Below are 15920 nucleotides of genomic sequence, written 5' to 3'. Positions count from 1 at the left end.
GGGATTGTATAGGGATTTTAATAGGGATTTTATAACTTTTCTAAAAATAACAGGCTTATTTAATATATATTTTAATTGTTTTTAGATATTTATTGTATAGTTCCATTTTTATTGCCTGTAAGCCGCCCTGAGTCCTTCGGGAGAAGGGCGGGATATAAATTAAAGTAATAATAATAATAATAATAATAATAATAATAATTATATCAGCTACATAGGTTAGCTTTTAGTCATAATTTCCATAGAACGTATCACCAACCCATATTAAAAAACACAAATGCACTACAAAATAAAGAATCCAAATAAATTTAGATACTTTTACAAAATCAAGCCGATAAAGAAGATGAAGAGGAGGAGGAGGAGGAGGAAGAAGAGGAAGTCATCAACTACATGGCTTAGCTTTCACTTATATTCTCTATGAACTGTATCACCAACTCATATTAAAAGAGCCACAAATATACATAACAAGGGGAATACAAATAACACCAAAACTGTTTAAGGAACATAAGAAATTGTGTGAGTTGGATATAGGGAGATGGATAACATAAAAATTTAATAAATAAATGTAATAAATAAATGAATAAATAAGAAATATATGTTAGCTTGACATTTGGATGCTATTTTCAAAGTGACCTCTAGTACAGGTAAAGATTCCTCCCCACATACTTTACTGAAAAGGTAAAAACACACACGTACCACATTTGGGCTCAAAATCATCTTTTGAGGACTTGCAGATTTCAGGAGCCCTTGGAAGAATTTCAATTTTTCCAGGTCTGACATCAGGCGATGAACGACTGAGATTGAAATCTTTAATATAGGCCTCTAAAGCTTGAGAGGCAGAACTATACAGTTTGTCGTTGTATTGGACTGAACTGTGACTCAAGGAGACATGGTCACTCTGAAAGTTACCACTTGCTAGAAGAGACGACACAGTTGTTTCTGGAGAACAGATATTACTTTTCTTAACCAAGCAGGACATTACTTTTCATTCAGGGGCCTTCTGCAACTTCTCCTGAAGCTTTCAAGAACTGTCATTAAGCAAGAAAATAGAGATTTTGAGAGTCACTCTGAGACACAGTAATATATTTTCAAATCTGCCATGATTTTCACATTTAACACTCCCCCCAAAGAGAAGGTATTTTGTTTAAATTATTTCATTTATAGTTTATATTGACTGTAGTAGTTTTATAGTGCTTAGATATCCTGTACAGTTAATGACAGAAAACCAGAATAATATTTTTGCTAAATTGGACAGCAAAAAGTATTTTCTTGTCAAATTAAATCACAATCCTGAGTTAGAAATTAAACTATAGTTAGATACACCTGTTTTGTCCCATGGTGCTCACTGGCTTGTGAGAACTATTATTATTATTATTAAATTATTATTAAATTAGATTTATATCCCGCCCTTCTCCTTGCGGACTCAGGGCGGCTGAGTATGATAGATTACAGATTACAGGGCGGCTGAATATGATAGATTACAGGGCGGCTGAATATGATAGATTACAGATTTCTTTAAAAAAAATCAAGAAGATGCTATGCTGATTTTATACTCAACATTTTACAAGAAGAGGAATATATAATGAATGAAGCAGAGGAAGAACAATTTGCAGCAATTCACTGTTGGCTGTTCTAAGTATGTACTTTAGCATTTTGTATTTATCCAGGCAATATGGCTTGCAAAATATAATATATGGCTTACTATATTGTGTGAACCCAGTCAATTGTAATTTATTTCATAAAGGAGCTATAATTAACACCTCAAACCAGTAATCTGTTATTATTATTGTTCACTGAACAATCAGCCAGATAGATTGGCTTTGACATTTTTATCCACCTGAATTCTTCCCCAAGACCTGAGATAGTTGTTTGTTGTTTGATGGTGTTAAAGATATTATCACAGGATGTAAGTTGTTCCAAGTAAAGCTGCCTCTTGCAATTGACTGATGGGGATTTTGTGAATGCAGATGATGTTCAAAAGGTGCTGCAAATATTTTGAGATTGCACCCAAGGCATCTATTATTGTTGGTACCATCTTTGCTTTTTTGGTCCTATTTTAAATTATTTCAATTAACTCCATTAATAATAATCCAAATTATTATTTAAAATAAATTTAATTAAACTGATAATTAAAAATATCATTATGGTTGGTTGCATAATTAGCCAAATGTTTAGACTGGATCTGGTATTTTTATCCAGCAATCAAGTCCTTTGCAGGGACCTTCGATAGGCAGATGCTGTTGTTTGATAATGTTAAAGGTACCGTTTTTAATGCCAATAGTGTTCAAGTGGTGCTCCAGTTGTTTTCGGAATGCATCCATGGCGCTTATTAAAATAAAAATATTATGGACTACCAGATTCTGTAACAACTTTGTTCCTTATGCCATCCGTCTGGTAAACTCCCAAGATTCATTTTTCTTGCATGTACATGTATACATTCGAAATAGACTGTGTTGTTTCCGTGTCATAGAATATATGTGGGTATATGTAATTTTTTTCTTTTTCTTTTTGGTCATATTTATGTAGTGTATATTGCAGGTGGTGATCCTTTGAGAGCTATATGTAACAAAATTTCATTTTAACGTATGCCGATTAGTGTACATTTAAAGTGACAATAAAATTATTCTGTTCTATTCTGTTCTGTTCTATTCTTATGGTTCATCATACAATCAGCCACATGTTCGGACTGAATTTGGCATTTTCTTCCACCTATCAAGTCCTTCCCAGATGTTGATATTTGATGGTGTTAGAGATATAGTGGCAGGATGTCAGCTGTTCCAAGCAAAGCTGCCTTTTGCAATTGTAAGTAATAATAATAATAATAATAATAATAATAATAATAATAATAATAATAATAATAATAATAATAATAATAATAAAAAGTTGGAAGGGACCATGGAGGTCATCTAGTCCAACCCCCTGCTCAGGCAGGAAACCCTATACCATTTCAGACAAATGGCTGTCCAGTCTCTTCTTAAAAACTTCCAGTGTTGGAGCATTCACCGCTTCTGGAGGCAGGTTGTTCCACTGAATTAATTGTTCTAACTGTCAGGAAGTTTCTCCTTAGTTCTAGGTGGCTTCTCTCCTTGATTAGTTTCCACCCATTGCTCCTTGTCCTGCCTTTAGGCGCTTTGGAAAAATAGCTTGACTCCCTCTTCTTTGTGGCAGCCCCTGAGATATTGGAACATTGCTATCATGTCCCCCCTCATCCTTCTCTTCGTTAAACTAGACATACCCAATTCCAGCAACCGTTCCTTATGTTTTAACCTCCAGTCCCCTGATCATGTTTGTTGCTCTTCTCTGTACTCTTTCTAGAGTCTCAACGTCTTTTTTACATCCAAAACTGGAAAATCTTGCAACAGTCCAATATTATGCAGGTCTGTACATCCATCAAATTCAACTGCTGAATCAAATCCTGAACAAGAACTCTTGAGATAATAGACTTACCCAACTGTTCATAGTCAATTATATGTTTCTTACATGCTCCTAAGATTAACTCCATGCTTAAACCATCAGTTTAGTTCCCTTTACGAGAAAATAACCTAAAACCCTAACCCTATGCAGGGGTGCCTGGGCTACTAGATCCAGAAGCCACATGAAGATATATCTCAGAACATATACAGAGGGTTTTTTTTTAGTCTCACAAGCTTTGCTGTTTTTAGATCTGAGAGGGGTTTTTAGCAGTTTCAGAGGTCGGCCTAATTCTGTCAGGGGATCCTCCGGCCGCGTAAAAAAAAATAAAAATACAACCACCCTCCCCCCTTGACCTCACCTGCACCCCCGGCGGAATTTCCTCCGTCTCCCGCCCGCCGGTTTTGAAAACGCATCACCTCCCACCTATGCCGATGGCGCCGGCTGGACTCGAAGACGCATGCTCCGTCCCTGCCGCGCGTTCATTGGCTCAGGCGAGGCAGCGAAGAGCCTGGAACCACAATTCCCAGGAGGCATCGGGGCCGAAGGCATCACAATTGCCGGCCAGCCACACCGCCCTCTCCTGCTGCGATTTCGCAGTTACAGCTGGCAGCCGGGGAGGCGGAGACGGCGAAAGATGCTCGGAGGTGAGGGCGGGTGCCATGGGCATGGTAGTTACGTCCGGGTATGGGACTTTAATGCCAGGAGCGGGTTGCCTTCGGTCCCTTTCGTCCAAGCGGGGATCTCGAGAGACCGGGAGGATCACAGCTGCCCGGCATATCTGGAAGGCAACAGCGTCAAGAAATTCGCACAAGACAGTTTGCACTTCTTTCAAAGAAATAAAAGTGCCAGCACGGTTTGATGGCAGTTTGCCCTGAAAAAACAAACAAACAAACATTTGATGGCCGTTTGTCCTGGAAAAACCCTTTCCCTGATCTCAGGTATCCTTAGAGTTTAATGGCACAGTCTTAGGGCTTCCTGGTGGTCTCCCATCTATTCTGACCCTACTCAAGTATTAGTATGTGCTGCTTTAAAAAAACTGAGCTGGGATTTAAGAAAATCCCAGGAGCCTGGACTGGAGGTTCAAAGGAACTTTCTGGGAGAAGTCAACAGCAAACCACTTCATGCTGCAGTCAAGAAAACAATATAACAGCGGTGGCGAACCTATGGCACGTGTGCCAGAGGCGGCACTCAGAGCCCTCTCTGTGGGCACGCATGCCATGCCCCAGAGATGGCAACCGTCTCTCTTCAAGCAGCCGCCCGCTAACTCGCCGAGGTCCCACGTGGCCAGATGCATCCCAGCATGGCTGGTTTCCCTCCCCCCCAGTCCTGTCCTGTCCCTCCTGGCCTCGCGTGCTCTCCTTTTTCCAGGCACAACCCACTGCATCACAACCTCAACTGTCGGCCGTCCGTCAAGCTTAGAGGCGGCTTCTCTGAATTGCTGGCAGTGGGCTGCGAAGCCTCAGAGTGTGCCAGTCAAGGGGCTGGCAGGCTGTGGCTGCTGATGGACACCGTCAGCCCCCATGCGCTCACTGGCCTCTGTGTGCGGGGGCCGATGGTGTCAGGCAGCAGCCACCCTGGCCCCTGCCTCGCCTTGCCCCGTAGCAATGGCATCCCCACCCTGCCTCATCTCCCCTCACCCCGCAGGACCAGCCTCCTGTCCACCATCCCACCCACCAGTGACCCCACAGCCACGCCCACCCAGTGTACCACGCCCACATGGCACCTAGCGATAAATAAGTGGGTTTGGGGTTGCAGGTTGGGCACTCAGTCTCTAAAAGGTTCGCCATCACTGCAATATAATATAGGACTCAGGAGGGAACTAATCCTTTGAGGGATTGTTACAGCTTGACTCACTGAGATATTCACAGATTTCAAAACCAACAGAGATTTGAAGTAGTCTAGATTACAAGCATTTCCTGAAAGTAGGATACAATCATGTGGAAATGTGATAGAAATATTAGGAAGTAATTTTTGGATGAGTTCACAATAGTCCCCAAACTGGCATACTTCATCTGTGATGAGTCTACAACTGCCAGAATTCCCATACTGATCATCTTGATTGGAGAATTCTGGGAACTGCTGCCCCAGTTCCCTCTAGACTCTCGAGGGCATCAAGTTGGAGAAGCCTACCCTGGTTCAATGTGTGTGTGTGCGCACGTATGTGCGCGCGCGTGCGCTATTGTACACTTTTGCTTAAATACTTTGAACAGAAGTCCTTTGAAGGAACACAGGAGAGAAAATCTCTTATTTTTCTCTTGCTGTTGGGATATCCCATGCCATTGATATACGCATTGCTTTGATATCTTCCCAGTTAGATGGATTACATGAAAAATGCTGAAGACGTCTCTGCAAAAGTTTTTTTCTATCTCCATGATACAGAAGGATGGAAAGTGGTAAAATCTATGGTAAGAAAATGATCTATGTTTGTCTTATTTGAACTAGTTGTCCCTTGCAAATAAAACGAAAAAGATGTTAAGAGCACAGGATGTCCCAAAGGTGCTTTTTCAAAAGGCAGCTGGACTTTGTTTTCCTTGAAGACATTTCGCTTCTCATCCAAGAAGCTTCTTCAGTTCTCATCCAAGAACTTTCTTTGGTTTCTTCAGTTCTCCAGAACTGAGGAAGCTTCTTGGATGAGAAGTGAAATATCTTCAAGGAAAAACAAAGTCCAGTTGCCTTTTGAAAAAGCACCTTTGGGACAACCATGACCTGGATGACTGAGAATCTTCATAGACACTCCTAGGCAGGGTGATACGTAGTTAATTATAAGAAAATACAGAAAGCTTTGTTCAATAAATTATTGGGGCAAACAGGCAATTGAAATTAAGGTACTTAGACTTGTAATTCAGTTTCTGAAATAACATTGATTCCTTTTATTCAGCATATGTATTTATTTAGGAATAAGCTTCCTTGCAGTGTATGCAGTTTTGCTAGTAGGAATAAAATAATATTTTATGCAGTTACAGTAAAATTATATGGATATTGCAGACAGACAGATGGTTAATTCCTGTTCTCTTTCTTCTCTATTTAAGAAACATATGGATATCCTGGCCAAACCTTCAACAGAATTTCCAGGAGTCCTGTAAGTATCAGTTTTGCTTTTGGTTACTCACCAGACCTACGGAAAAGCAGCATCAGCAAGCAGGAAACTCTGAAAGAGGTTTCTCCATTCTAAGAACAGCAAAAGAAGGCTGCATTAACAACCAGGCACAGAATAATAATAGGATTCCACATGTAGTAATCAAGGAGTCCTGGTTTGACATATTCGTCAGTTGAGGAGTCAAATATCTCATGAAACTAAGTACAGATAGTCTTTGATTTACGACCACAATTGAGTCCCGGATTTCTATTGCTAAGCAAGACAGTTGTTAATGTTACAAGATCCAATCTGGGTCGATCACCGGGACCAAAGGTTTAGTCTTCTGAGCTTTTGGACTCATGCTGGAGCCCCTCCTGAGGGAATATCTCTCTACCAGAATGTGTGCTTTAGACTATTCTATGCGCCGGATTTATGTGGTGCCTTCCTATTGGTTGATTGGTATGTGGATGGCCGGTGATTGGAGTACATAGTTTCAGAACTGAAGAAGCTTCTTGGAGGAAAAGCAAAATGTCTTCAAGAAAGGGGGTTGGACTAGATGACCTTCAAGGTCCTTTCCAACTTTATTATTATTATTATTATTATTATTATTATTATTATTATTATTATTATTATTATTATTATTATTATTATTATTATTATTATTATTATTATTATTATTATTATTATTATTATTAAACAAAAAAAGTCCAGTTGCCTTGTAAAAAAGCATCTTTGGAAGCATCTTTCTCCTTCTGTCCTGGCCACTTTTTACAGAGGCATGATTGAGAGCATTTTAACAAACTGCATCACTGTTTGGTTTGGTGGTGCCTCAGAGAGAAGGTCCATACAGAGAGTAGTAAGGACAGCCGAGAAGATTATAGGAAGTTCGCTTCCCATTATTCAGGATACTGCTTATAAGCACTATGTGCTTAGAGCTCCAAGCATTGTTAGAGACCTCACATAACCAGTTCATGGTCTGTTTCTGTTGCTCCCCTCTGGGAGGAGGTTTTGAAATATTTATAGCAGAACTACTAGGCACGTGATTCAACTTACCACCATAATTGAGACCATAATTATGGTCATAAGTTGTGATTCTAAGTTGAGGCTGTCACGTAAATGAAAGTAATCTTCTGATCTTTTCTGTGATGGTCACTAAGCAAATGCTACAATCGCTAAGCAAATACAGTGGGCTTTAAGCAGATACTGCAGTGAATCCATTCATTTGAATGAGGTTTTTGTTTGTTTGCCAGAAATATGAATTGTGGTCACATGACTGTGGAACACCGTAACAAGTCATAAAGCTCACCCACCCAAAATTTAATCACATGACTAACTGCAGTGATTCACTAACCGTGGCAAGAAAGGTTGTAAAATGGAGCAAAACTCACTTAAGAACTGTCTTGCTTAGCGACAGAAATTTGGGACTGAATTGTCATAAGTCGAGGACTACACGTAAGTGCTAATATTTTGGAGCTGGTATGTTTAGCTTCCTTCTTTTTGGTGTCCAGGAAAGAAAAGATTGGTTGTGGGAAGAACAAAAAAATACAATGCTGCTTTCCATCATTTGTCCTATTTAGACTTAGAAAAGAGTTGTTCTTTCTTTCCACCCTCAAAAAATTATTTTTCCTTGTTCCTTTCTTTTTGGGAACAAGTACAGAGCTCAAGTCCTTGAGAAGGACTTGATAGAGGGACAAAAAATGCCAAATGCAATCTAAAACAGGGGTCCCCAACCCCTGGGCTGCGGCCCACTACTGGGCCGTGATCTGCTCAGAACCACGCTGCAAAGATGAGCATGCTCGCACGTCCAGCTCTACAGGTAGTCCTTGACTTACAACAGTTCATTTAGTGATTGTTCAAAGTTACTATGGCACCGAAAACAGTGATTTTTCACACTTACGACTGTTGCAGCATTCCCATGATCACGTGATCAAAATTCAGGTGCTTGGCAGGTGGTTCCTATTTACGATGGCTGCAGTGTCCCGGGGTCATGTGATCACCTTTTCCAAGCAAAGTCAATGGGGAATCCAGATTCACTTAACAACCTGATTGCCAACTTAACACATGCAATGATTCACTTAACAACTGTGGCAAGAAAAATCGTAAAGTGGGGCAAACTCACTTAACAAATGTTACACTTGGCAACATAGATTTTGGGCTCAGTTGTGGTTATAACTCGAGGACTACCTGTACTCACAAGAGCAGTGGGTGAACGCGTGTGCAAAGCTCCGTTTGTGTGAGTGACGGACTTGTGGGCCTGCCGCTCGCGCAAATGGAGCTGCATGCACTCGCTCACCCACTACTTTTGTGTAACCATTCCCTCTTCCTCCCCCACCTGGGGTCCCCAAAGCCGAAAAGGTTGGGGATCGCTGGTTTAAAGCATCTGGCTGGCTGTGCAATCAACCACAAAATAATACATTTATTTATCAAGTGCATATGCCTCCCAATTCTTAGCAACCCTCACTCTAACAGAAGGAGTATACAAAATCCCCCAAACATTTTCTTCCCCACTACAATTTATCCCTATAATATATTTAGAAAGATCTTTCTTCATAGATGCATTGCAATCCTCACCGGTTCAATTAACACTGAAATATTTGTTTCCAGATACCGGACTGAAGTGTCTCTGGAGATACCCTCTGACAAATTATTCCCCTTTGTTTACCTGCCTGAGTATCGCAGCAAATGGGACAAATCGTTGCAGTCGTATAAACTTGTAGAAACAATTGACCAGGTGATTCAGTGAGATAAGGCTGCATGCTGCAATTTAGTTGTATGTCTTTTTCATAGAATAGCTGTTTCTAGGAGAACATAACACACCAATTAGCAGACTTTGACTGGGGTGTTATTTGAGGATATAGATCGGGGTGGGGAACTCTGGCCCTTTTATGGCTTGTGAACTTCAACTCCCAAAATTCCTGAGGGTGGTGAAATAGGATGTCACGAATAACAAGAACGTGTCTGAAGTTGACACTTGAAGTTGAGGGTCTTAAGGACTTGGTCATACCGACCGAGTCCTTAAGACCCTCAACTTCAGGTGTTCAGTATTTTCTATAGGAAATAACAGACCTTTTGATCCTTTTCCAAGTGAGATCCGGTCACTACCACTTGGAAAATCTCTGTCGAGTGTGTAATTGGATGGCTGTTTCATTAAAATCATCATGTTACATGAAAAAACACAATTTGCCTAGGTTTGCACAATATGCAGAGTCTGTTTAAATCTAGTATCTGCATAGACCTACCACTATGATCCTGCTCCTTCTCCATTTGGGGAGTATGGTGCAGTGTTTTCCAACCCTGGCAATTTAAGATGTGTGGACTTCCAACTTCCAGAATTTCCCAGCCAGCATATTAGTTGGGGAATTCTGAGAGTTGAAGTTCATACATTTTAAATTTGCCAATATTTAAAAATATTGGTATAATGAGTGACAGAATACAGAATAAAAATTGGAAAAGACCTTGGAGGTCTTCTAGTCCAACCACCTGTTCATGCAGAAGACTCTATATCAGAGGTCTTCAAACTTGGCCCTTTTATGACTTGTGGACTTCAACTCCCAGAATTCCTCAGCCAGCTTGCCTGGCTGAGGAATTCTGGGAGTTGAAGTCCACAAGTCATAAAAGGGCCAAGTTTGAAGACCCCTGCTCTATACAATTTCAGCCAAATGGCTGTCCAGTCTCTTCTTAAAAGTCTTCAATGATGAAGCGCCCGCAACTTATGTAGGCAAGCTATTTCACTGGTTAATTGTTCTCACTGTTAGGAAACCTAGCCGATTTGTTACTTTATACTTTAGTGTTTTATGTAAATACACATGTAAATATGGATTAATTCAATAATCAAGTTAGACATGTGTGCACATAGCTAATGGGTTTGGTCCAAAGATAGAATTGTTTCTAAAAATACAAGAAAAGTTTTTTCAACGAATCATGGAAACCTTTGCTAAAAGAACCAACCATATCTAAAAACAAAGTTCTGGCACTCAGCTATTCTACTTTAGGGCCATCTAATGTTTGGCATCATTAAACAGTATTTGTCTTCTGCATAACAAATTTGCTGATTAGTGACAAACAGGATGTAGAAATGTAAAGTGTAAATTTATAGCAGGTCATATTCTTTATAGGCACATAAAGAATATTTGTTCTCTGTCAATTATATGTAGTGCCTTAGTTTATTCAGTGAAGAATTACAGTGAATAGTGTTTAAGTCACTCCCTGGTAGATCATACATAAAAATGGCTTTACAAGCCTAGTTTTTAAGTAAGGTCCACTGATGGGCAATAAAAATATCTCAGGCTAAAAAAATTGGATAGTTTTATTTATACTTTTTTCCCTAAGCTGACAGCCTACCTGTTTTAATTTGCTAGGCAGGATTTTCATTTGTGGACATTTGTTTTAATTAAATCATAGGACACTTTCATTTATCGCAGTATTACCCACAGTTACGGCTTTGGAATGGTTTCGCCAAGAGATTTTGTCTACATGCTGCACGTAAAAACCTATGATGGAAATTTAATGACAACAAACTGTAAGTAATTGTTTACTAGGAGAAGATAAAAATTACAGTATTTAAGTGATAAATGTGTGTGCAGGTACAAATATTCAGGAAAGAAAAGATCTATGCAATTAGTTTAACAACTATAGGAGAAGAACAGGCAGAATTGGGGGACAGAGTTAAGTGAGTCATCAGCCTAGAGTTGTTACGTTCCCACAAATGGTCGAAGTCCATCCCCTCTTGAATTCTGTTGACCCTTATCTACTGCCAGTTTAGCATTGAACAGTAGTTGACTAGATTCTTGTGTATAGGCTTGAGCAATAGATCTTTTTGACTGCAACTTAAAGGTATGGCCCCGATTCTTTGTACCCGAAAACAACTCTTAATTCCTTTGTCCCAGTAAAACAATGTCCCTTCAAACTTATATCTCTATTTCTTGCCAGTGGACTGCAGTTGATAGTGATTTGAGTGGCAAGTCCCTCAATTTTGCTGTTTTTTATTACTTTGGTGAGATTGATGGTGCTTTAAGTGATAAACTGGGTACCCTAAGTCTTATGGAACAGCTCCACTTCCCCAGTGTTTCAAGATTCTAAAGTAGTGTTTCTCAACCTTAGCAACTTGAAAATATATGGACTTCAATTCCCAGAATTCCCCAACTAGAATTCTGGAAGTTAAAATCCACACATCTTAAACTTGTCGATTCCGACTCTTTGTGACAAGACTTACCATTTAAGAAATTCTTCAGTTAAAGTGGAAAATTAAGTCGCCACAGTTTGAGTGGTACAGTACACTGCATAGTGTTGAAAAAAGGGTAACGGCCTCGACCTTACTCGCGTCAAAGTCGTACTCCGTAGGCCGGGCACCCGGTCGTCAGACTGTGGGGGTAAAATTAAACATCCATTTATTCAGAAAGTAGTTTCTGAGGACTCATGGGGTATAAGGTTTCCTCTACCACAGACCAGGGGTGTCCAACTTTTGGCAACTTTTAAGACTTGCGGACTTCAACTTCCAGAATTCCCCAGCCAGCCAAGTCTGAAAGTTGCCAAGGTTGGGCACCCCTGATGCAGACCATGTCATCACCCTATCTTTTATGTCAGAGTTTATCAGAGGGACTGTCAGGTGGGGTCTACAATAACTCGCTACTGCCAACTCGCCATGGCACAAAAGTTACACTAATATTGAAGAAATAGTCTAATAGAAACATTTAAGAAAGGATGCCAAAGAAGGGACAAAATAAAATGTGAATGACAAAAGATAAAATCTACATAAATAAAAATGTAAATGTTCGTTTGTTCAAAATCTTAAATCTCCGAACGTTCACCGCTTTGAAATTTTGACACAACATTGCATTCGAATACGCGCGTGTTTTTATATACCTACTATTATATAGGTGTCACACCTGTGACAGGTAAACACATTTAACCTGTCTGAGCCACAGCAACGCGTGGCCGGGTACAGCTAGTTTAAAATAATTATTTAAAATAATTAGATTGAATATAGTTGAATTGTTCTATAGCAAGTTGGCCATGGCAAGTTGTCCCATTCTGGTCAGGTGTGTTGTGATGGCTAAAAATATTCATTTTCTTACCAAGCTTACTTAGAAAGGTTCTACACTTCTTGATGGTGTCAGGCTGCCAAAAAAAGCTACCAAAACTCCCATGTATGGATACATAAACACCTTTTCCTTCTACTTCAATAAACTGCATGGTTTGTGGTTTAATAAAATCTGATTAAACAGCGATCAACATTTGCTTTGTTCCCTTTTATAGCTATCAGTGTGGCTTATCCCGATTTACCTGCAACTCCAGCTTATATTCGGGGCACTACTTTCTCTTCCGGCTATGCCTGTCTTCCACTACCAGAGTAAGGATTTTGAGCTGCTTAATTGCAGGTGGTTTTATTTCTGGAAAAAACATTTAACCTGAAAGCTGGAAGCACTCTAAATGGACCTGACTCTGTTGATTTTACAGAAGTGCCAAATGATGACTTGATATTACTACCTGAATGTGTGCATGTATAACTCTTTCTACACTCATCTTTAAAGAGCTTCCGGGAGAAAGCAGAGACTTGCAAACCCAAAGTTTATTTGAGTGCTGCAAGCCAAGCTTAAACTGTGATGAGATGGGTCTGACGGAGAAGTTTGGAGGGAGGGAACCAGCAGAATCTACCGATCACCTTCTGGGGAAGAGAAGCAGGAGAAGGCCAAACTGATTCCTGTACTTGGCAGAGGTTGAAATCCATCAATTGATTACGGTCACACTGGATTCAAAGAAGATGGGGAGGGAAGCTCCTCAGAACGCTTATTGATAAAACCCCATTCTTCTCTTTCAGGAACCCAGAGCACACCAAACTTCAGATTATCGTCCAGGTGGATTTGGGAGGCTTTCTACTGCCTTCGGTGATCGATTCCGTTATGCCCATGAGCCTCATAAACTTTGTGACCGATTGCAAGGCTGGATTTAAGATGTTAAGAGAAACGGAGACATAAAATCCTTGCCAGAGGGTACAAAAAAGCTTTTCTTCAATACACAGCAGGCCCACGTTTGGTCTAATGTCAAGAAGAGATAGGCGAGCTTCTTGGGGTTGAGAACTTCACTCAACATTTGGGGACAGGGATTTTGTTTTTTGTTTTTTGTTTTCCCTTCCCATCCCCTTCCTTCCATCTTTGGAGAAAAGGATATTGTTAATTTGGGGAAAAGAATATTGTCAGTTTGTAGTTTTCCAATCTCAACATAGCAGGGAGTCATTCAGCTGGTTTTCAGCAGTTGTGGTCAGAAGAGGCTTCAGAGGCCAACAAAAAAGGATGGGCATTTCAGCCAATTTCAGATGGCCAATTCCTGATATAAAGGACTAAAGCAGTGTTTCTCAACCTTGACAATTTTAAGGCATGTGGACTTCAACTCCCAGAATTCCACAGCCAGCATTGCTGGCTGTGGAATTCTGGGAGTTGAAGTCCACATGCCTTAAAATTGTCAAGGTTGAGAAACACTGGACTAAAGGCACTACAAGTAGTCCTTGATTTATGACTGTAATTGAAGTTGAACTTAGGGTTAAGTAGTCCCCATGTGACCCTGACTGATTTTGCAACCTTTCTTGCGACGGTGTGTGAACCCCGTGGTCGTTAAGCTAATCAGGCATTTACTTCTGGTTTCTGGCAAAATAGAGTAAACAATGGATTCGCTTTATGACCACAGTGTTCGCTTTACAACTGCTGTGTTCACATAATGACAGTTGCAGAAAAGGTTGTAAAATTGGGCATGGCCACGCTTAACAAGCATCACGTCTTACAACTGAAATTGTGGGCTTAACCATGGCCATAAGTTGAGGACCACTTATGATGACATCCAAATTCAGGGCCGACAGCATTCAGATAAGACACTCTCCACCCACTCTGGCTTTTCAGGTAGCCAAAAATCACAAATAGTAGTAGATGCGACTAAAATTTCTCCTTGATTCAAGGTTACCTAATGAGCATAAATTGAAGGTGAGGATCTTATAAGCTTACTCTACATTAGAACAGAAAGGAAACAGATTTGCTGCACGATTCTACTCTTCTGAGTGCCCAGAACAAAAAAAACCCAAAACCAAATGCCTTCCTTAATTCAAATTCTCACTTATGTGAGAAACATGGAACCATTTTCCATGTCTAAGGCTGTGTTTTAACCTGGGGAAGTGATCAAGAGCTTAGTATTGGCAGTGGGAAAGGTCTCTTCTTCCCCTTTTCTTAATCTTCGCTAGATTCTCTCTAATTTGCTTGTGTCCACCATTCATATTTCATATTTCTAGCCACTGTGTTCTTTCCTGGCTGCTGGTCCTGAAATGCAGCTAGAAGCAGATTTACTGATCAACCAAACCATGGAGAATATTATCTAGACTTTCTGAAGACTGACCTAACTGCCACTTCTATGGTTCCCCCCCCCCCCCCAAATACTTTTAACCGGCTTCTCAGCCTGACATTTGCTTTCTAAAATGTTTCTAGAAGTGGCACAAAAAAATTGGGAGGTGGAACAAAAAAAAAAAAGCTTTGCTAAATGTCATCTCTCTGTAATCTGGAGGATTACATGTATTTTCAAGTCTATGGTCTCATTCTGCTTGTTCTTCCATTGGCAAGAATATGTAACCCTGTAGCAGTATTTCTCAACCTGGGCAACTTTAAGGTGTCTGGACTTCCAACTCCCAGAATTCTCAATCCAGTATGGCCATTGCTAAGAATGCTAGGAGTTAGAAGTCTACACAAATCAAAGTAGACCAGGATAATGCCCTAGCGCAGGGGTAGGCTGGCTCAGGAATTCTGGGAGTTGAAGTCCACGAGTCATAAAAGAGCCAAGGTTGCCTACCCCTGCCCTAGCGCCTAGCCTCTAGCATCTATGACTAAGAAATGGAGAAAAATTACTGTGACTGCTTTGTATTTCAACATCTTTTCCCTTGCCTCTACCCATTCTTCAAATTTTAAGGGACATTTATTTTAGGTGATAAACCATTTTCATGCTCAGGAACATAAGTATCAAAATTGTATGGGAGGTATGTTTCGTTTGCAAATATGTGCACATATGAACTTTGCTTTCCCAACCTGATAACATTTTCAATATATTTGGAGTGACAGTTCTCAAAATTCCCACCCAAACTGGATAGGTATTCTTTGAAAATATAATATCTGGACAGCAGGTTATACAGATGCATTAAAAAGAAATTTCCCCCATTTTTTTAAACAGTATCACCTTAAGACACCTTTGTCTGAAGGAAGGCTCTTGCATCTGCAAGCATAGTCTCTAGACCAGGGGTAGTCAACCTTGGTTCTTTTATGACTCGTGGACTTCAACTCCCAGAATTCCTGAGCCAGCATGGCTCAGCTTGGAAACCTCTCTCTTTCCCCTCAGCATGGCTGGCTCAGGAATTCTGGGAGTTGAAGTTCACGAATCATAAAAGAGCCAAGGTTGACTACCCCTG

At 40.4% G+C, this 15920-nt stretch overlaps 2 protein-coding genes across 2 annotated transcripts in view; one reads left to right on the top strand and one right to left on the bottom strand.

Moving 5' to 3' along the window:
* The window catches only part of CUNH18orf54 (chromosome unknown C18orf54 homolog), a 26174-nt gene extending 22675 nt beyond the window's left edge, over positions 1-3499 (bottom strand). Inside the window, exons 1-2 of the mRNA XM_015826157.1 lie at positions 3445-3499; positions 690-912 (exon numbers count right to left, since the gene is read on the bottom strand). Coding sequence (XP_015681643.1) covers positions 690-912; positions 3445-3499 — 278 coding nt within the window. The remainder of the gene's footprint in view (positions 1-689; positions 913-3444) is intronic.
* Positions 3500-5726: 2227 nt separating this feature from the next.
* STARD6 (StAR related lipid transfer domain containing 6) lies at positions 5727-13461 on the top strand. Its single transcript, XM_029286151.1, has 6 exons — positions 5727-5816; positions 6441-6490; positions 9092-9218; positions 10889-11006; positions 12743-12836; positions 13305-13461. Exons 1-6 carry the CDS (start codon positions 5727-5729, stop codon positions 13459-13461), a joined length of 636 nt encoding a protein of 211 aa, XP_029141984.1.
* Positions 13462-15920: the final 2459 nt, after the last annotated feature.

This window comes from Protobothrops mucrosquamatus, unplaced genomic scaffold, assembly GCF_001527695.2.
Source record: "Protobothrops mucrosquamatus isolate PMUCROS unplaced genomic scaffold, P.Mucros_1.0 scaffold2982, whole genome shotgun sequence".
Taxonomy (NCBI): domain Eukaryota; kingdom Metazoa; phylum Chordata; class Lepidosauria; order Squamata; family Viperidae; genus Protobothrops; species Protobothrops mucrosquamatus.
The sequence above is the reverse complement of the archived record's forward strand: the minus strand, read 5'-3'. Positions and strand labels throughout refer to the sequence as shown.

Excerpts from the sequence above, each read along its gene's own strand:
- STARD6 (XM_029286151.1), top strand. The coding sequence starts at position 5,727 with ATGGATTACATGAAAAATGCTGAAGACGTCTCTGCAAAAGTTTTTTTC. Across the intron at positions 5,817-6,440 it reads GGAAAGTGGTAAAATCTATG|AAACATATGGATATCCTGGC; the intron begins GTAAGAAAATGA and ends TCTCTATTTAAG. Across the intron at positions 11,007-12,742 it reads AAATTTAATGACAACAAACT|CTATCAGTGTGGCTTATCCC; the intron begins GTAAGTAATTGT and ends TCCCTTTTATAG.